Below are 20,539 nucleotides of genomic sequence, written 5' to 3' on the forward strand. Positions count from 1 at the left end.
GAGGGGAAAAAGTGGTTTAAACTTTAAAGGACATGAGATTTGGACAAGAGATTGCAAAGTACCATTCAAAATTCGCATTATTTTGGACAAACAAAAATTGTAGACATGAGAGTCCAACGGACCCGTCAAAATTACAAAAAAAGTTCTCTTATTACGAATACATTTGAAGATAAGAAGCCGGTCCTTTTTTATGTGATTTTAGAGATGTGGATCTATGTGATAACAGTAGGGGCAGATCGTCCGGTGAACTCTTGCATCTTCGAAAGCTTAAGAGCAACCTCCACCTGTATAACCATGGAGCGAATCAGAGCCTTCCCGAAAAAATTAGCCACTAAATTTAATTTAACAATATGAGATTAATGATTTAACTCACGAGGGGACCAAGCGCTTCTAAAGATTCTCTGCCAATTTTCGATGGATCCTTCTCATATTGCTCAATGTAGAGTCGGATTGTGGCACCTTCTGAGCCGGTTCCTGAGAGGCGGAAAACCTGCAATGGAGTTCGAGGAGTGGGCACGATTGATCAGCTCAAGCAAGACCAGCAAGATCCAAGAAGTTTAATTTCAAAATACAAAAAGAAGACTGTCAACTTACCAATCGTGATCCGTCCTCAAACAAGTACCGGATGCCCTGGTGTTTTGAGATGGAACCGTCAACAGGATCCTTGTACTCAAATTCATCAGCGGTGACAACGTTACAGACATCAGAACGTATTCCCTTCACAATCCTGTACAAATAAGCAGCACCAGTATGTCAATAAAAGAAGCAAAGTTTTTGTTCATAGTCTGACAAATGACAAGAGTAAACATACTTATTGACTTCAGAAAGGTCAGATTGCAATTTCACCAAAGAAGCCATGAGTTCCTTTGCTTTACCTGCATCCACATTCTTCAAGAAAAATATACAGTAATTAATAGCAATACAAGATTATCCAGTTGAACATTGGGGAGACCACTTTAAAACGTTAACAAACCTCATAGTCGTATCGAGTATAATAATGGCGACCAAAGGTAGCCCAATGCTTACGAACTATGTCCTCAACACTGACAAGCTTCTCCCCACCAAGATTTTCCTTATTTTTGTAAGCAAGTATGGATAACCATGCTAAAACTGCCCAGATACCATCTTTCTCACGGATATGATCGGAACCTGATCAAGGACACATCACACAACAAATGACAATGATCCGAGATTGTGCAAGTTTTTAGTAATTCCAATATTATTTAGAGGGTACTTCCTGAAAAACTGACCTGTTCCAAAACTTTCTTCCCCACAAACTGAACATAATCCAGCATCCATTAAATTACCAAAAAATTTCCAGCCCGTGGGTACCTGGGGTTTATAGTAAATACAACTAAGTTACATGTTTACTATGCCAGCAGCACACAAATACACGCGCACACAGATATGTGTGTGTGTGTGTGTGTGTGTGTGTGTGTGTGTGTGTGTGTGTGTGTGTACACATACGAGAGAGAGACTACCTCAAAGACTTTTAAATTTAGATGTTTGGCTACAACATCAAGGGCAGCAGAGGTAGGCATGCTCCTACAAGTGGAAAACGTCAAAAGATGATAATAAAGAATATTTGGGCATGAAAATACATATTCAAAAGGCAGACATTTTATAAAAACTCAAGAACATATAATCCCAATGTGAAATCTACAAATATTCCAGGCCATGAACAAAGAACTTCTAACAAACATCTGTAGCTCTGAAATGAATAGACTGCAAGCAAAGCAGCATAATAAAGTACCTGGCAACTCCCTTCAGACCAGTTTTGAAGTAAGGTATGGCTTCAACTGCATTTGCAGCAATGATGGCTACAGAATCCGAAGGGGTAACAAAAAACCTAATTAAACAAGACAAGTTAAGAGTGCAAGTTAAAGACAAGATTAGAATTACAATCACAAGTCTGATGGTACCTTTTACCGAGGACCATGTTACGATCTGCATCACCATCAGCAGCAGCACCAAACTCTGGGGGCTCATCTGCAGTATTTGATTTGCTCAGTCCCATACGTGCAACCAACTCCTTTGCATAGGTCAGATTAGGATCTGGATGCCCTCCTCCAAAGTCTTCCTGTTTGCATGAAATCAATCACAAGAAAAACAGGTGAACCATATGAATAAAATCACTTTAAAAAGCATATATTAAACCATGAAAAAAACCTTTTTCCAGAATATAGAAATACCTTGGGTACACAATTCAGTAATGAGCTTTCTTTTGCGCCAAGCTCTTCCACAAAAATACGTTTTGCATAAGCTCCAGCAACTCCATGTAGTGCATCATAACTTTAACATGACAACAGAGATAAGTCATACCACCATTGATACCATGTGTGTGCCCTAAAAGAATTATTGCATTAAAGAAAATGCAAATCAGCAGCTATCTACATACCAGAATGAGAATTTTGGAGATGATAGCAGATTCCGGATAGACTCAAAATCAAAGATTGACCTGGAATGAGAATTTAAGTCAAATGAACACTGTCCTGATCTTAAGCTGAGAACATCATATTGATCACAAAACTGTAACCAAAGTCACAGAGGAAGATTCCTCTCAGAGATAAGCTTACTTCATCAATTTCACATAATCACTCGCCGAATCAAAAACATCAACATCAAAAGTTCCTCCTTCCACAGAAAAGGTGGTCACACCTACTTTAGTGATATCTCACACCTACTTTAGTGATATCCACCTGTCACAAACATTGGAAGTTCTGTTATTACAATATATGGAACTCAAAGGGCAGCAGTCTTGTAATAAGATTTAAAGCAAATAAAAAAAAATATGGAGCTTAGATTTGATTGATTACATCAGGCAGGTCAACTGTAAAGTACTCCTTTATTTTTGTTGTGTTCTCATATATCTTGTCAGTGATTGACTCAGGGGCAGGTCCACCATTTCCCATGTTGTATTTAATCCCAAAATCCTGAAATACGGACACGAAAAAGAGGATAAGTTCCCAATCAGTATCAAGTAACAAAGTGTCGGCTCTGCCAATTGTTTGAACATATTATAATTGTTTCAATTATTTTCAAACAAACTTATTGTTGGCTATCCTAATTCCAAACAAACTTAATGTTTCATATTATTCCACTTCCAAGAAATATGTTACCATCCATCTCTTTGCAGCATCTGAGAATTCCCGAAATTTCCTAATCATAGTTTATAACAAAAGTATACTGATGTAGGCATCACTAACCTCATTCGGGCCACCTGGATTGTGACTGGCGGTCAATATAAATGCACCTGATGACTTTGATCCCTGGATTAAAAATTACAGACAGGTGAAGCAGTTCACAACCAAAAATATTAATAGCGATGATGATTATAATAAGGGCTAGATCTTAATTCACTATAACTTACATCTGCACCAACTCTTTCACGTACGACTGCTGATACAGCAGGAGTTGAAAGCAACCCATTCTGACCGACCCAAACACTTCTTACTCCATTGCCTGCTGCCATCTTAATTATGATCTGTAATGGAAAAAACATAGTATAAATAGAAGACATTATTATTCTCATTACAAGTTATATTAGAAGAAGCAATAAACCCTTGACTCCCCCACCAAAAAACAAAGGGGTTCTAGCTGGCTCAAGGGGGAGGCCCTTCACAAGCCCAATTGTTGTCAATAGCAACAAAAAGGTAGGCAGATCCAAACAACATTTTCGGTTTCCTTGTTTAGCCAGTACAAATTATATATACCATCACAAAAAAAAACAAAAAAAAAAAAAAAAAAAATTGCATTCAGAAATATCATGGAATGCAAAATCACCTGAATGGCATCCTTTGAGAAATAGCGACCATCACCAGATACAATAATTCTGGCACCTAGAAGAAGAAAAAAAAAATGATAAGTTAATGAAACATTCTAAAACAACAAAAACACTTGAAACTAAGTCAACAAAATATTACACATAGGAACGGGGAGTTCGGCACGAGGGATAATGTATTGCTTTTGGCCAAGTGAGGAATTATATCTTAAGAATTGGGTGAAAAAAAAAATTTAATTCCACATTATTTTAAAATAGCTTTCTGTTCACCCTTATTTTTAACTCTATATACAAAGCGGCCACCAACGTTGTTGCAACCTTGACACCATCACCTCTAACATTGGAGCCTTGCATTTAATCTAACTTAAATTCCATACCGTTCAATTTTGCACATACATAAAGCCTCATTTCACTTTTTTATCACATAACAAAATTATGTGTCTAAATGGCATCTACAAGTAGACGATAAAGTGTAACTCAGTAGAATCGAACACAACAAAATGAGTATTATCTGCATAAACTGACTTGGAAGTTCAAATGCAAGAATGCAAATGAAGACAATTCACTCCATTTTGTTCATCAAGAGAAAAAAATCGACGAAAATAGCTTGACTTAGTAATCCCTACCTTTAACTTGATCCGATGGAAGGGCATTGAATGTTGACTGAACAAAATTTTGCAAGTAATGAGGTTGCGTAAAGACCTTCACCTGAAAAGTTCCAGCCACCATAATATGAAGATAAATAAGGAAAAGTCAAAACAGTAATCTCAGTTGTGTATTTTAGCTTAAGAAAACAGGCGTACATTTTCTAACAGCCAATCTCTAGTCTACCGAAAATCATATCGAATTTCCACCGAAGCAATCACCAACACAGAGTGTCTATTAGAATTAAACCAGTTTAACTAAGATGTAATTAGTTCATAAACTTCTGGAGTCCTGTTCTGCACTATAAATAAGACCTAATTAGCTTAGAAAGATCTAAAGATCGGATCAACGGATCAAACGGATCAAACGGATCGATTTGATCGAACAGAGATCAAACCTAAACAATTTCAATTTCATACACCGATCAATGATCTGGAAATAGCAAAACATCGGAAAACAATGCAAGAATTCACCAAATCGAACAGCGAAAAACTGATCGCAGCAAACAGAGTTTAAGAATTGCTCGAACGCAACAGATCCAGCATTCATACAAACGAGATTCGATCACGATTTGAAAAAAAAAGTGAGAGAGACAGAGAGGCGAACCTTCTTGCGGAGGCCAGAGGTTCCGGGCTTCTGGCCATCGAACGGCGTCGTCTCCACCTTCTTAACCTTCCCCGACGACATTCTGCTCGCTGAGAACGAACCGCGATTCAAATCACAGAGAACGAGAGACGTAGAGAGAGAAAGAGAGAGAAATTTATAACGGAATTTGAAGGTGGCGATGTTGGTACGGTTTACGCTTAGGCGAGTGAGTGACAGACGTAAAAGAGGTGCGTTGAAGTCTGGCCAACAGGATTCTCTGCGGTTCTTTTGTTTGGATTACGTAAATTCGTGAATTATATTCGTTTATCATACGTTCAATTTTTATTGATTACTGTTTATATTTATTTTTAATAAAATATTTAAAATAAATTTTAATCATATAACATACGAACGAATACAATTCATAAATTCTTGAAATCCTTATAAAGAGAATTGACAAATATTCGGACACGAAAACTGGAGGGTGAACCGGAAGATGGAAACGGACGAAGTTTGTCCGAATCCTGTAAAAATATTCCCCACGTGGCACGTTACGCACGTATTCTTATTATTTTTGGCCGTTGATCTTTGTTCCACTTTTACCGGCTGTCCGTTGATATTCACCCGCGTGTTTTGTGAGACCAAGAAAGAGCGATTCCCACGGTTTGTGTTTTTACTTCACTACCCCGTCGATTGAGCGCTAAATATTTTTTATTTGCAACCCAAGTCCCCCAACTTCCGGTTTTCTCCTTCCATTCCACATATTTATTTATTCCATGTTATTTTTCCTCATTGTTTGAAGAAATATTTTAGGATTTGTTTCATAACAAATTTCGTTTATGGCCCATTTAATAACTAATTATTTCAGTTTTATGTTTCTTTAATTTTTATTCACTCTAATTGTAAGTGAAACGTGTCACTTACTACTACATTCTAGTAATATTCCTCTTCACTTGTAAGTGAGAGGTCTTAGATTCAATTTTTTCCAAAAACAAATTTAAAATACATTATTGTTAGTCCATTATGAGGCTAAGCTCACCATCTCCTCCTTAGTGTAGATAATATCGTTTGTTCAAAAAAAATATATTGTAAGTGAAACGTCATAAGTTTGACTCTCGTGAATCTTGAGTTTAATACCAAATTGACAAACCTATATGCGGCTTTCCCAAATTCCCTGTCTTTTAATAAAAATGCAAGTGAATTCTAAAAAAATATTTTGAATACTTTTACACAAGCCAATAGTCATTTTCATTGCAACTGTCCATTCAAATTGCGTATCTTTGTCCACGCAAGGACAAGAACTATTAACAGAACATCACTTGATCTATTTTAGTGACATGTAGTCGTTGGGTCATCTCATTTAGTAAAAATGTTTTTGGTCACTTCGGAAAGATCTCCGGATCTCGCTTCAAAGCCCAGATATCATGTGATTCGGCCCTTAAAATTTTGATTTAACAGCTAAAAACAGAGAAGTTAGTAAAAACTTTTAAAAACTATAATAATTTTTAGCCATTAAATCAAAATTTTAAAGACCTGTATCACTTGATTCCTGGGTTTTCTCTCCAGTCACTTCATCCATTTTAGACCACTAGCAAGATAAAATATATCAAACATTGTAAATATTTTAAAGTTCACATCTGCTAATTGATTGTGCGGTATATAAGTTTATAACTGTAAAATTTTTGAGTAATATGTACTTATCTAGTAAATCAATGATTTTTCGGTAACAATATTAGCCAAAGTAAGATTTATTTTTATTTTTTTTTGGTTTCCTTTCTTTTTCAAACATGTTAACAGTTTACTTACTTGAATCGAAAGAAATCACAAATGTATTCGTTTATTTCCGACGCTCATTTCACTCATTTTTTTTCATTTCTTGTGTGTCGATAATTATATGCCAAAATATGAGCAAGGCTGATACCTTACATATTCAGATTAATCAACATGCATTCGTTTCGGCCCAAAGTCAAGAATTTTACATGAAAGATTAAAAATGGACAGAATTCTCAGGCGTGCAATCCAAAAGGCGAATATGTTGGTATTTTAATCCACAACAACATCTGTAAAGACTTCCTACACTTTTTCAAACTGAAGAAAGAATCAATTGTTACCACCAAACCTTATTTTTGCACCAACGCATCAGGCCCTTTATTTATTTTTCACCATCAATGTTTTACCCAATCGAGACCAAACTTGATGCAATAGAAAAATTGTTCATTTATGATCAAAAGATTAAGCGTTTGAATTACGAAAATAATCTCTTTACAAAACAAGAGTAAAACTGCATACGACAGACGTTTCTCTGGAACCTCATAAAGCAAATAAAAGATTAAATTGTGAAAATAACCTCTTTAAAAAAGAAAAGTAAGTAAGATTATGTACGACAAACATTTTTCTCGATTCTCGTAAAGCAAAAAGCCTTGATGATGATCACAAAGTAAGAAACCTTATGATTTGGGGTCGCCCGTTAATGTTTTAACCATATTCAAGCAAACAAACCAACCACATTGCAGCACGTTGAAAAAAAGGTCGAAAAAGCGTTAAGGGAGCGAAAGTATGGAGTTTAAAAGAAGAGAAACATAAAAAGCGAAAAAGTAATCAGGATCAGTCTGGTTTTAAATTCAACCCCCTTTTTTTTTTACCTAGAGAGAGGCAAAAGGCAGAAAAGCCCAAGAAGCCGCTGAACAATTTACATGGTGGATTACAGTCGCATTACAACCTCACAACAGCGACCCTCCACCCACATACCCCAACTTGAAAACAAAGATTAAATAAAAAATTAAGAAAAGAAGCTAATTAAATCATCAATTAGCCGAAAGCTAGGTTCTAAACATACTAATTAAAATTAAATTAAAACTAGCACACTCTCTCTCCCTCTCTCACTGTCTGAGCTATGGCTCAACAACCGACCGGGGCCACGGCGGTCTGTTTCACCTTCGGCGGCCTTCCTCTGCCTCTCGGCGCGCCGGTTGCCGTAGCTGGGGTGGGAACTGAAACCGGAGCAGAAGACGGTGTCGTTTTGGCCTTCTTGGGAGGGCGGCCACGTGGCCTTCCAGTTCCGGAATGTGTCTTGGGCTGAGGTGGCGGTGCGAAGGGGTCCCTGGGCTTGGGGGGCCTGCCACGTGGCCTGGGCGGGGAGGAGACAGTGCCAGCTGGGACTGGGGTCTTGGCCTTGGGCGGACGGCCGCGGCCCCTCTTGGGCGGCGCGTTGGGGTCGGGCTTCATGTAGTTGTTCTTGACCAGGACGAGCTCGCCGGTGTCCTTCATCTTGTTGAGGTGGTGCGCGAGGAGGGCCACGTGAGATTCCGGCAGATCTCCGTACGTTGACTCGATGTGCTTCGCGATTGCGGACTTGCTTGACCCGTTGCTGTCGTTCAGGGCCTCGATTGCCGCCATAATCATCTGATGGACAGAAAAATCAGTAAAATTAGCAAAACCCAGCTGAAATTAAGCTGAATTAAAAGGGAAAACCTGTTTGGATGCCGAGAAAAGAAAATGAAGGAAAATTGTGGACCTCTGGGTACTGAGGGAGAGAGGGAACTGGCGGCGGCGGTACTAGTGGATTGTTGGAGTTCTCCGTCGCCATGAGAGCTTCCTCACTAGAATCTGACTGAGAGATGGGGACTGTTAACTGTTTTCTAGAGAGAGAAAGCGAAACCGTTTTCTAGAGAGAGAGACTGTTTGTTTGGTGGGAAGTTCAGTCAGGCAGAGCGGATGAGGAAAGAAGGTGAGGATTTAAAAGGTTGGTTTTCCTTTGACGATAGGAAGGGAAATAGGGAGGGGGATGAAGAAGAGAGATCCGACGGTCAGGGATCGCGAGTTTGCGTTGCGATCCGACGGTGAAGGACCCTTTAGCGGTGGTCACATGGATCGATAACGTGGACGAAGGACTCAACTGGGGGAAATGACATAAAACTCCCTCAATTTAAAATCTTGCCTTGTCCGAAGCGCTTCGAATAATTCGAGTGGGGATTGAATAGGGTTTCTGATGTATTTTACCTTCGCTAGGCGCAGAGGCTGATTGGCCGAAACGGTGAAAGAGGGTAAAATGGTAAAATAATTGACCAGTAGGATGGTGACATGACATCAAAGGCCATACAGAGCGGCAAGCCATGATTCTTTGGGCATTCAAAAATGAGTCGTCTCTCAGATCCAGCATCCAAGTGCGGAGTGCGAGGCCCTCTTTAGAAACTGGAGGTGTGGGTCATGTGTGGTCCCCCACACCATAATATTAGAATACAATGGGGGGATTCTTTCGGATTTTCTTTGTTGATGTTCGTTTATTATATATCCTACGGTCTATTTTTATTAAGTATTATTTATATTTAATCTTAAATAAAATATTTTAAAATAATTTTTAAATGCATGATATTTGATAAATTAACACGATTAACTTAATCTTTCGAATACCCACAAAAAAATGGGGAAAGGATCCTATTCCCACAAGGGGATATGTATCTATACAGCTAGCGACCATTTGTTCCGTACCTAGGATGAGCATCCTTTCAACAGAAATCGAATGGTTGGCGAGCTTGGGGTTGACTGGTGGAATCAGATGGTCTCTCAACTTTTGAATCGGGTTGACTAAACGCATGTGGCAATTTGTTTTTTTATTGTTTTATTTTTATTCTTTTTAATTTTAGGTTTTTTGAGTTACTTAGTATTTTTATTTAGTGATATTTATTTTTATTTTTGAATGAGAAATATTAGATTTGATTAGCATCAAAGGTAAATTTAAATCACATTATTATTAGCTTATCGTAAAGTTAAGCGTCCATATCTTCGTCGTAGTGTACATAATATCGTTTGTCAAAATAAAAAATAACTTTTTTAGATATTATTACGTCTTAGTGTATATATAATTACGTTATCTGGTGGGAGACGAACTAGAATTCTCTTCTTTCCTATTTTATATCCTTCCCTCTCCTCCTCACACTCCATTTTATTTTTCTTTTTCTATAAAAAAAATTAACACAAAATGTTGACATAATTTACAGTTAACCGTTTGAATAAAAAGAGAAAAAAAAAAGTGGATAGAATCCTAATTCTTGAGGGAGGTGGATTGTCTGCCCTCCCATTTCCATACACTTCTCATCCCCTCCTATTTGTGTGGTCACGGTTAAGCCACGTCAACATTTTATATTGATTTTTTTACAAAAATAATAAAACAAAAAGTAATAGGAATATAAAATGTTGAAGTGCCTTAACTGTGATCACACAAACAGAAGGAAATATAAAAAGTATGAAAATGAGAGGACAACACAAACATGGGGGAATATAAAGAGTATGAAAAATGGAATGGCAAACAATCCACCTTCCAACAGACCATGCTAGCTACGCTATGGTACCACATTCACAACAATGTTGGTGGTGGTGGTGGTGGTGGTGTTGGTGATGGGTTATGGATGCTTTGACTAGTGGGGTCCACCTTCCTCTCTTGCCGGCCTTGGGTAAAATACGAATGGATTACGTTCAATTCTTTGTCTGCTCAAAAATGTATATGCATTATTTACTGTTTTACTAATTCAAGTAGACCTGTCAGTAGCAAAGTGCAATGTACTGACTTTTATCATGAGGGACCGAGTTTGGTGTGCACACGTGTCGGATATCAAAGTGCCTCTCTATACATAGTTGACACGTCACCGTCTCCCTCGTTATGCCAATGAAGTGAGGATTCTCGTCCGATTCTCTTTGTGAGGATCTCGGAGATTCTATTTTTCGTTAGGTGCTGTTTATATTCAATTCTAAATAAAAAAATTTACAATAATTTTTAATCGCAAAATGTACGATGAACATATGTCCCTTGAATCCTCTCTTGTGCCAATATTTCCTTCTTTTTGTCCTTACGAATAGAAATTGTCCGCTATTTTATACATCCGTTACAAGTCTTGTTTTACAAATATCCGTCAATTTAATCATGAGAGCTTTAATGAAAAGGGTTTGGGATAACTTTTATTTAATGAAAAATCATCCTAAACTATTATTTAATAAAAAAAACTTTAATTTTAATCAAAGGGCCACAAAACTTTTATCCTAGGCCCTACAAAACTAAAACACACGGACTCACTAAAAAGCCCAAACCGCATAACAATTAACGAAATAAATTTTTTTTCCAACCCTTGCCCCTAACGGAAACTCCATTCTGTCAACCAATTATGTTAGAAACAGACTTCCCTTTTTTGACAAATAAACAAGTGGAGTCAAAAGGAGATCCGAAGGAAGACCATTGGAATTGGAAGGCTGAGGTATCAGCGCAATGTGCCTCGCAGATTCAAGAGCTGTTTCAGAGAAGGTAATAATCAAATCATTTTTTGGGAGATTTTTATGGTCTTGCTCTGTTTGCTTGTTCTTCATTTGTTTTCTTTGGTTTGAGTTTTGTTCTTGAATTCGTTTTCATATTGGGAATTTTGTTTTGAATAGGTACCGAAGCTGCACCAAGGAATAAGGAAACAGCCGCAACTGCTTAAGTCTTCTCAGCAGTGGTTGGCCTTCCCGTGTTCTTCTCCAGCGTGAGAGAGAGAGAGAGAGAGAGAGAGAGAGAGAGAGAGAGAGAGAGGGGGGGGGGTAACAGAGAGGTGACGGGAAGGGATGAATGGGTGAGGTGTGGGTGGGGCGAAAGGTTCCAGAATTTGGGTTGTTTGTTTGTTTTTTATTTATTTATTTATTTGTTAATTTAGTTTTATTTATAGTTTGGAGAATAAGATTTAAGGATTTAAATATGATATTCAAGGTGTCATATGTTACTGGGTTGGGAACACCAGGTGAAATGTGTAACTAGCTCCTAGAAAAATTTCTCCCATCCTATTTCTATAATTGAACACGAGGATTATCATTATTTCTTAAACTAAACATTGGTACTATCATTATTTCTTAAACTAATACTGACTATTTCATAAACTGAACATTGACTATTTCGTAAACTGAACATTGACTATTTCTTAAATTGAACTGACTATTTCTTAAACTGAACACTAGTACTATCATTATTTCTTAAATTAAACATTGATTATTTCTTAAACTGAACACTGACTATTTATATAACTGAACACGAGTATTATCATTATTTCTTAAACTGAACACTGGTACTATCACTATTTCTTAAACTGAATATTGACTATTTCATAAACTGACTATTTATATAACTGAACACGAGTATTATCATTATTTCTTAAATTGAATATTGATTATTTCGTAAACTGAATTTTGACTATTTCTTAAATTAAATATTATCTATTTCATAAATTGAACTGTGATACTACCACTATTTCTTAAATTGAACATTGACTATATGTAACTAAAATTTCCCTTAATTATGATCATGGCAAATTATGATATAATTTTGGTCTAGTTTCAAAAATAGTGTGGGTTATTTTGCTATAGTTTAATAAATAGTGTGGGTTATTTTGCTATAGTTTAATAAATAGTGTGGATTATTTTGCTATAGTTTCATAAATAGTGTGAGTTATTTTGGTCTAGTTTCATAAATAGTGTGGGTTATTTTGCTATAGTTTCAAGAATAGTGTGGGTTATTTTGGTCTAGTTTCATAAATAGTGTGGGTTATTTTACTATAGTTTCATAAATAGTGTGAGTTATTTTGTTCTAGTTTCATAAATAGTGTGGGTTATTTTGCTATAGTTTCATAAATAGTGTGTGTTATTTTGCTATAGTATCATAAATAGTGTGGATTATATTGGTCTAGTTTCATAAATAATGTGGGTTATTTTGGTATAGTTTCATAAATAGTGTGGGTTATTTTGCTATAGTATCATAAATAATGTGGGTTATTTTGGTATAATTTCATAAATAGTGTGGGTTATTTTGGTCTAGTTTCATAAATAGTGTGAGTTATTTTGGTTCAATTTCATAAATAGTATAGTTATTTTGTTGTAGTTTCAGAAATAGTGTTTATTTTGTTCCTTCCAAAAATAGTGTAAGTTATTTTGGTATGGATTCACAATTTTGGTTCCGTTTTCATATCAATTTGTCATAGCCAGTAGCAGAGGTAGTTCAAGTTCAACGGTTTCTGTTTCAAACACTTAAACGAGAAACTACCCAGTAAGCCCCCAAAAGAAATCCCATCACTCATTCACATAAACAAACAAGGAAAGTATATAAACCATGAAGCTTTCCAGAAAAAGCAAAAACAAGTGAAATTTGTATGCTGTACAACATATTACCAAAGCTTCGGCATCATCCAGTCCAATTTTAATCTTAGAAAATTTCTGCTTCTTCTGCTCTGCAATACACATTGATCAAAAAATAACCCATTTAATAAAATGATCAGAACTCCCCAAATTCATGCAGATCAAACACATGATGGCATTAAAGGACCTGAATTGCACAAAGCACTCACGTTCCCCAACACCGCCGAGATACATATCGCATCATTTTATTTTCCAGCGTTTTCTCCGCAAACAAACAAGTTTTTAAATTAGATAAAAAAATTCTGACAGTTTTTTTTTTTGTCTTTTCTGTAGTTTGTTGTGATGTTTTTGGCGGTGATTTGATGCGGCGTACACGGTGGATGAGTTCGAGTTCTACCTTTCCGACTAGGAATCGAAGCTCCTGATCATGCCGGAAGAACCGATTCATGCGGCCCAAGCGGCTGCTTCCAAGCTCAACATCCCTCACATGACCGCCAACCTGTCTGCCGCCACCAGCCACGTCACTCTCTCTTCCGCCGCCGAGGGGAGCCCCGACTCGGTCTCGCAACTCGTCAACGACCCCTCCGACGTGGCGCTCTTCCTCCACACGTCGGGGACCACGAGCCGGCCCAAGGGAGTCCCCTTGACGCAACTCAATTTGGCCTCCTTGGTCCAGAACATCAAATCGGTCTACAAACTCACTGAGTCGGACTCGACGGTTATCGTCCTCCCTCTGTTTCACGTGCAAGGATTAATTACTGGGTTACTAAGTTCATTTTCCGCAGGAGCCGCCGCGACTCTCCCAGCCGCAGTCTCTCTCGCTTTGCGGCTCCTGTTGGTGATGAAAGGAGATGAGGGATTTGAGGTTATGGAGGCAGGGAATAGCATAGAAGAAAGCAACAGAGATGATAAACGGACAAGACTGCCGTCGGGGCAAAATCGGAAATTTGTTGTTTGGGCCATTTTAATTGGACTAGTTTAATGTTGGGCTTTGTCCTAACCATTAAATAAAGTTCTTACATGATGTTTGGTTAACATTTAAAGTTTTCAAGTCCTTATCATTAATTTTCCTTTTAATCATAGCCTTAAGGCCCAATCTCATCCGTTCCACCAAACCAACTGACATACTTGATTTTTATATTTTTAAATAAAGATCTATTGATTAAAATATTCAGAATACTAAAAAACATCCCATACCCAATACAATGCTTATGTAGAGGAAAATTTGAACTCAGATGCATACGAGATAATACATTATACGTCCACTCTAGCTAATGCAACAAATGGATGATAAGCCCTTCTTTTGAATAGTTCATATGAAAGAATTAGAGTTCAAACAAAATTGCAACGATTTGTAGCATCAGTTACCTATCTCACTTCCCTCTCAAACTATTTACATGATATTCGACAAATTTTACATTTCTATCATACAAAAAAAAAAGAAGAATCAAAACCTCTTACAAAGAATATGTACCTAACTTTCCACCGGGCGTTTCCCACGGACATCTTTATCCGTGGCTGCTGCTGAAGTGGTTCCGGTTGCAGTAAAGCTCGAATCTGAATAACGGGAATTTGATTCACCAGAAGTTCCGGCAGTAGTGGAAGAAACCCCTCCCCCTGCTGGTCGGCGAGATCTTCTGTATCTTGATCCAGGCACTGCCGGTCTCATTGGCTCTTCCAGATGGCTCGATTTCTTGGATAGGATCACAATCACACGATCCATTGTGGGGCGGAATGTGGGATCACCTTGTATGCACAGCAGCCCCATCTGAATGCACATCGCTACTTGCTCGGTGACCGCTGACGACGCTAACGTCGGGTCCATAATCTCCATGCTTCTCTCCTTCTTGTAAAGCTTGTACGCCTGCATCAGCGGTAGACAAATTTAGGATTAGCAGTAGAAAAAATTTCAGCAAGAAATGTTCGACGACAAACAGCTGAGCAATCACCGCCCGCCACAGAATTTTCATACTCGGCTCAACAGATGATAGTTTGATCTACAATCTTACCCAATCAAGCAGATTCTGCGCATCAGCATTTGCGTTGAATGACGAATTCCTTTGGCCGCTGATCAGCTCCAAAACCAAAACACCGAAGCTAAACACGTCCGCCTTCACTGATAAATGCCCATGCATAACATACTCGGGAGCCATATAACCGCTGTTTCAAGAAAATTAAAAAGGTCCATGTTAAAACCAAGTAAACAAGGCAGGTCCCGAGTACTTCAACCCCACACACTTAAGAAATAAAACTTAGGGCACAAGACACCATACTTGGTACCAGCAACGCGAGTATTGACGTGCGTCTGATCCTCGGGAAATAGGCGAGCCATGCCGAAATCAGCAATCTTGGGGACCCATTTATCATCTAGTAGAATATTGCTGGCCTTGATGTCGCGGTGTATAATGCACTTATGCGAATGTTCATGAAGGTAAAGCAAGCCCTTTGCAACACCGCATATTATATCAAACCTCCGCTTCCAGTCAAGCTCCTCCCTTCTATTTGATTCTGCACCAACACCGTAAAAATCACTGTCAGTACGTAACGAAGTCTGTTGCCAGTCATTAAACCAGATGAAAGTAAAACGGGAGAGATAAGCATCACGTAATATATCTATTTTTGCCAGTTAGGTGTTAAAAGTCATGGGGGTTGACCAAATGGTGCAGATTGTTCTCCGTTGTGAGCTGGCAAGGTTGTGTCACTACTTAGAAACTTCTGTTGGTTGCTTGGGCTGAAAGAATGTGGATAAAGTCAAGGTCTTAGGAGCCATCTCCTTCACCAGGTTTTGATGGAAACGTGAAAACTACAAAAATATTGATTCAAAGTAATCTTTAAGAATCGACGAATAATTAGGATTCAAAGAGCCTTCAAACTAGGCCTTCTGATTTTCCGCGATATATCTCAAGCTTGACCAAATTCCGAATACTATTTAGACAAACATATCAGGAAATATGATGGAGTTCGGGGTTCTATTATGTATGACCTTCAAGATCTAAAGCAAATTGATCCAAAATTATGAAATCCGGACAACTTTAAGTTTCTGCTAAATTCAGCTGATCAGCGTTTAACATCAAAATAAGAACAATGGAAAATGAGAAAATTATTAGTAGAACACTAAACATGGTTGCATTAGGCCTCGTTTAGCAGCTCGGACTGTATTGACTATTTATGTCGGATAAGATAAATAGTCATCGGATAGTACTGGCTAAATTAGTCAGATGTTTGGTGCAGTATCGGACTAATAACCTTATTATTTATACTGTGTTTGGTATTATATCGGATAGGAGAATCAAACTTAAAAAAAAATATTTAAAAAAAACTGAAATCATCTCTTTTGTTCCCCAGATCTCTCCGCCGCACCCCCCAAATCCCTCCCTCTCTCCCTTCTTCTTCGTCTGCTCCCCTTAACCAAACCCCACCACAAAGGCAGCAACAAGAAACCCAGCAAAATGACGACATTGAAGTAGAAATTCCATGCTTTAGAGGGGAATCAGTGCAGCCAAAAACCCATATGAAATAAAACCCCCAAATTTGAGTTTCTAATCCATTGAAATCAAAGACCCAGATGAAGGGGTGTATTCAATTGAGAATTTGAGATATTTTAATGAATTTATAAATCCATGGATTTTTACGGAGTTTAACTGATTTGTAGAGATTCTATGTAAAATTTTGATTCAATTCCCTCGAAATCTCATGAGAAGAGGTGAGATTTGTGGATGCTTAAAATACACTACAAAATCTCTCAAATTCCCTCTAATTTCTCAACTTTTCCAAATTCTCTAAATTCTAATTCTAATTGAATACACCTAGAATGTTATAAACTTCTTTAAAATTCTAATTGAATACACTTGGATTTCTAAGGATTTTAATAAACTATCTTAAAATCCTAATTGAATACACATTGAATTTCAGAGAATCACTAAAAATTCTGATTGAATACCCCTAAATTCATTAAAAGAATTAAAATCCCTCAAAATCTCAATTGAATACTCACCCAGTTTTGAGCTTACCCACCACACATCAACAAAATCAGGGAACAATTAAGCTAAAAACTCAGAAAATGTCTCCAGTATAGGATCGGCGGGACCTGGGTTTGATCTGCCACCTCTGGATTTCATTCGAAATCTTCTTGATGCTGATCGAAGGTGGGGATAGAGAAAGAGGGAGAGAAATGTGTTCGCGATCTACATAGCAGATGGCGAATGGGTTGGAGAAGAGCGGTCGTGCTTTCATTTTAGGTGTGAACGGTGAACTTGACTAAACAATACCAAGGTTTTGCTTGGGATAAATAAGCAGGCGAATGGGGTATTAAATAGGCGGGGCCAGACTAATAATCCGATGCTTATTTAGTACGAGACTCACCAAACACCTGTTTCGTATTATATAGTACTATCCGATGTCTTATACCCTGTGCCAAACGAGGCCTTATCTGTTGTAATTGATGCAGTTGCCAAATAATAATTGATAGTAAAGTATAGAAGGATTTATGAGTGCTTACTGAAGAGAAATTTGTCGAGGCTCTCGTTTAAGACATACTCGTAAACGAGTAGTTTCTCTACCCCGTGTGCACAATAGCCCAACAAATTCACAACATTACGGTGCTGCACACGAGCTAGCAACTTGGCCTCGTTCATGAACTCTTTCTTTCCTTGATTTGAACTTTGTGACAACTTCTTCACCGCAATTTCTCTTCCATCCTCCAACTTTCCCTGAGAAAGACGCACCACACAAGCGGTAAGACACATGAATTGCCCCGTTTACTTTGTCCCTTGAGAATTTAAGGATCTAGTTAACAAGGCGAAAGCTCGGTGGTATGTCTGCTCGCAAGATACATGTTATCAGGGAGACAAATGCGCAAAAATGTTATAGTTTAGAACATTACATAACACTACAGTGGGAGTGAAGTCATCTGTGACTTCACCTTTGGTGTAACTTCCTAAATGAAACGAAAGACATACATGTTCGCTACTCGAGAGAATCGGGATAACATTCATCCGTGATATTGTCAATATAATCCTTTCCATTTTTCGTAAAGATACCCTAATTCCTTAGCACCCAAGAAACCAGCGGATTAAACGAAAGTAGCAGCTGGTGGTGGTGCATACAAGTGCATGATTAAGCCGAAAACTAATCTAAATTTGTGTTTCTTATTAACTAATAACCATCATCATTAACTAAATAAGCTAAGGAACAAGCTTCTAAACACTATTTGCAACAATTATAAAGGATGCGAGACATTCCATCATTTTTCCCAAATATTTTGTACGGAACAAAAGGATAATAATTTATTAGGAGACTTTGGATGCGGTCCTTAGTTATGAATATTCTTTTATTGAAACCTTGTTGTTTTTTAATTTTTGATCGAGAACTCTGAAAATAATGTGATAATTTATTTCTATGTACGTTACTATATTTTTTAAATTAAAAATTAGAAATTTTTGTTGTTTATATAAATGAGATTTTAAATAAATAAAAAACATAATTTGTGGGATTAAAAATATTAAAATATAAATATACTATTGTGTGTGTGTGTGTATATATATACACATGGGTACATTCATCAAAATTAACCAAAAATTTATTGTATCAAAACATGGGTACATTCTTCAAAAATCACAAAAAAAAAGAGAAAGATATTACGCTTAATAACATTAGTAAATTTTCTTCGATTAAACTTGACATGGATACATTTTAAAATCAAAGAAAAAAGAATGTACCCATATAAATTTAAAAATGGATTAGAAAAAAATTGAATAAATTTTATATAAAAAAACATACATTTTACATACAACAAATTGGTATATTTAAGAATGAGTACATTTTAAAATTAAAAAGTTTTACATGAATGGGTACATATAATTAGCATGGGTATATTTAGCAAAATAAAAAATACAAATAAAAAAAATATATGCGTACAAATACAAATAAATTTTAAAAAATATGGGCACAAAAAGAAATTAATATATAGATACAAATTAAAATTGAAAAGAAAATTGGTACAAGTTAAAAAAGAATTAAAAATTAAAAATGGGTACAAACTAAAACTAAAAATATATGATAAAAAATTTACTCATAAATATAAATATACGAATTATAACATTTTTAACATTAAATGAATATATTTAGAAATAAAAAAACATTTTATTATTGAAATAATTAATAATGTTATTAATATCCAAGAACTTGATCAAAAATTAAAATGGAATATGATTTTAATTAATGGAGTAGCAAAAGAAATGATGAAAAGCTAAATTCTCCTAATTTATTTCACTAAATAATTTGTATCATTAATTAAAAATCATAAAATCACTAGAGAGACGAGTTTTGGGAGTTCAGTAGAAGAAAAAAAATGTGAGCTTGAAAAAACTTCTCTCCCAAAATTTTCTTGGCAACCAAACAGATAAGTCAAACGAAAAACATAAGTAATTTAGTACCTTAAAAACGGGTCCGAAACCGCCTTCGCCGAGCTTATGACTGGGGTGGAAATTTTTCGTAGCGGCAGCCAAAGTTTCGAATGGGAAATGCTTCTGTTCCTGCTGAGCAATCTTCTCCAAGTCCTCTTCGTTCTGTCCGTCTGATCAAACAAAAAATCAGAGGGGAAAAAGATCAATCATCTGATACAAGTAGAAGACGACCAAAATGCACAAAACTGCAAACTGGGTTTTTGAAATTCACGAAATTGCAAACTGGGTTTCGATTTCTACCTTTGCTGGGGGCGAACCCAAAAGTTTTGAAGAGATTGTTGAGGAAATTCTTGGACTTGGTCATGGTTTTCTGTGACATTTAGAACAGCCCAAGCCCCTAAATGAACACAGAAGAAGGAGGAGAGCAGAGAGAGATTTTCAGGTGGGGCGTGGCGAATTTCGTTTCCAGCGGAAAATTGCAAACCGTGGGATTTGGTGGTGTTGGATAATGATTTTTATGACTTTAAGAAACGAAGGAAACAGAGTTTGGGAAGAAGAGTAGTTTATAGAACGTGTTGACTTAGATGAAAACCCGCATGTTGACCAGTAGTGGATTATTATTATTATTATTATTTTGTCTTGTTTTACTGGAAAATACAAGAAGTCAAAAGTGCATGCGGTTAAATAAACGACTGTTTCATTCATGTGACGGAACTGGGAACTGAACTGACCAACCAAATTTAGGAAGAAAAATGTTAACGGAGCTTTTTTTTACATTATTATTATTATTTTTTATTTACAAAATTTTTCATATAACTTCTATTTTTTCCTATAACTTCTATTTCACAAATTTGTTTCATATTTTTTTTTTAAATTCCATTTTTTTCTTGTAACTTCTATTTCACAAAATTTGTTTCATATTTTTTTTAAATTCCATTTTTTTCTATAACTTCTATTTCACAAAATGATGTCAGCTACC

General features: G+C 36.7%; 3 protein-coding genes and 1 pseudogene across 3 annotated transcripts; 1 reads left to right on the plus strand and 3 right to left on the minus strand.

Annotated features, from left to right (window-relative positions):
• Window positions 1-38: 38 nt before the first annotated feature.
• LOC126596675 (phosphoglucomutase, cytoplasmic-like) lies at window positions 39-5,296 on the minus strand (annotated as a pseudogene).
• A 2,310-nt stretch (window positions 5,297-7,606) lies between these two features.
• LOC126594767 (HMG-Y-related protein A-like) lies at window positions 7,607-8,761 on the minus strand. The gene is made up of 2 exons (XM_050261025.1): window positions 8,526-8,761; window positions 7,607-8,413 (listed from the first exon to the last, which is right to left on the minus strand). The coding sequence occupies exons 1-2, from the start codon at window positions 8,595-8,597 to the stop codon at window positions 7,910-7,912; spliced, it is 576 nt and encodes a 191-aa protein (XP_050116982.1). The 5' UTR covers window positions 8,598-8,761; the 3' UTR covers window positions 7,607-7,909.
• A 4,737-nt stretch (window positions 8,762-13,498) lies between these two features.
• On the plus strand, window positions 13,499-14,191 carry LOC126597537 (probable CoA ligase CCL9). The gene has a single exon (XM_050264330.1). It carries the CDS (start codon window positions 13,584-13,586, stop codon window positions 14,136-14,138), a length of 555 nt encoding a protein of 184 aa, XP_050120287.1. The 5' UTR covers window positions 13,499-13,583; the 3' UTR covers window positions 14,139-14,191.
• A 249-nt stretch (window positions 14,192-14,440) lies between these two features.
• On the minus strand, window positions 14,441-20,093 carry LOC126597536 (cysteine-rich receptor-like protein kinase 43). The gene is made up of 6 exons (XM_050264328.1): window positions 19,861-20,093; window positions 19,591-19,730; window positions 17,655-17,865; window positions 15,430-15,664; window positions 15,166-15,316; window positions 14,441-15,020 (listed from the first exon to the last, which is right to left on the minus strand). The coding sequence occupies exons 1-6, from the start codon at window positions 19,937-19,939 to the stop codon at window positions 14,631-14,633; spliced, it is 1,206 nt and encodes a 401-aa protein (XP_050120285.1). The 5' UTR covers window positions 19,940-20,093; the 3' UTR covers window positions 14,441-14,630.
• Between the last annotated feature and the right edge of the window lie 446 nt (window positions 20,094-20,539).

This window comes from Malus sylvestris, chromosome 13 (assembly GCF_916048215.2).
Source record: "Malus sylvestris chromosome 13, drMalSylv7.2, whole genome shotgun sequence".
Taxonomy (NCBI): domain Eukaryota; kingdom Viridiplantae; phylum Streptophyta; class Magnoliopsida; order Rosales; family Rosaceae; genus Malus; species Malus sylvestris.

Excerpts from the sequence above, each read along its gene's own strand:
- LOC126597537 (XM_050264330.1), top strand. The coding sequence starts at position 13,584 with ATGCCGGAAGAACCGATTCATGCGGCCCAAGCGGCTGCTTCCAAGCTC.
- LOC126594767 (XM_050261025.1), bottom strand. The coding sequence starts at position 8,597 with ATGGCGACGGAGAACTCCAACAATCCACTAGTACCGCCGCCGCCAGTT. Across the intron at positions 8,414-8,525 it reads CTCTCCCTCAGTACCCAGAG|ATGATTATGGCGGCAATCGA; the intron begins GTCCACAATTTT and ends TCTGTCCATCAG.
- LOC126597536 (XM_050264328.1), bottom strand. The coding sequence starts at position 19,939 with ATGTCACAGAAAACCATGACCAAGTCCAAGAATTTCCTCAACAATCTC. Across the intron at positions 19,731-19,860 it reads TGGGTTCGCCCCCAGCAAAG|ACGGACAGAACGAAGAGGAC; the intron begins GTAGAAATCGAA and ends TTGTTTGATCAG. Across the intron at positions 15,021-15,165 it reads CGCAGAATCTGCTTGATTGG|GCGTACAAGCTTTACAAGAA; the intron begins GTAAGATTGTAG and ends CCGCTGATGCAG.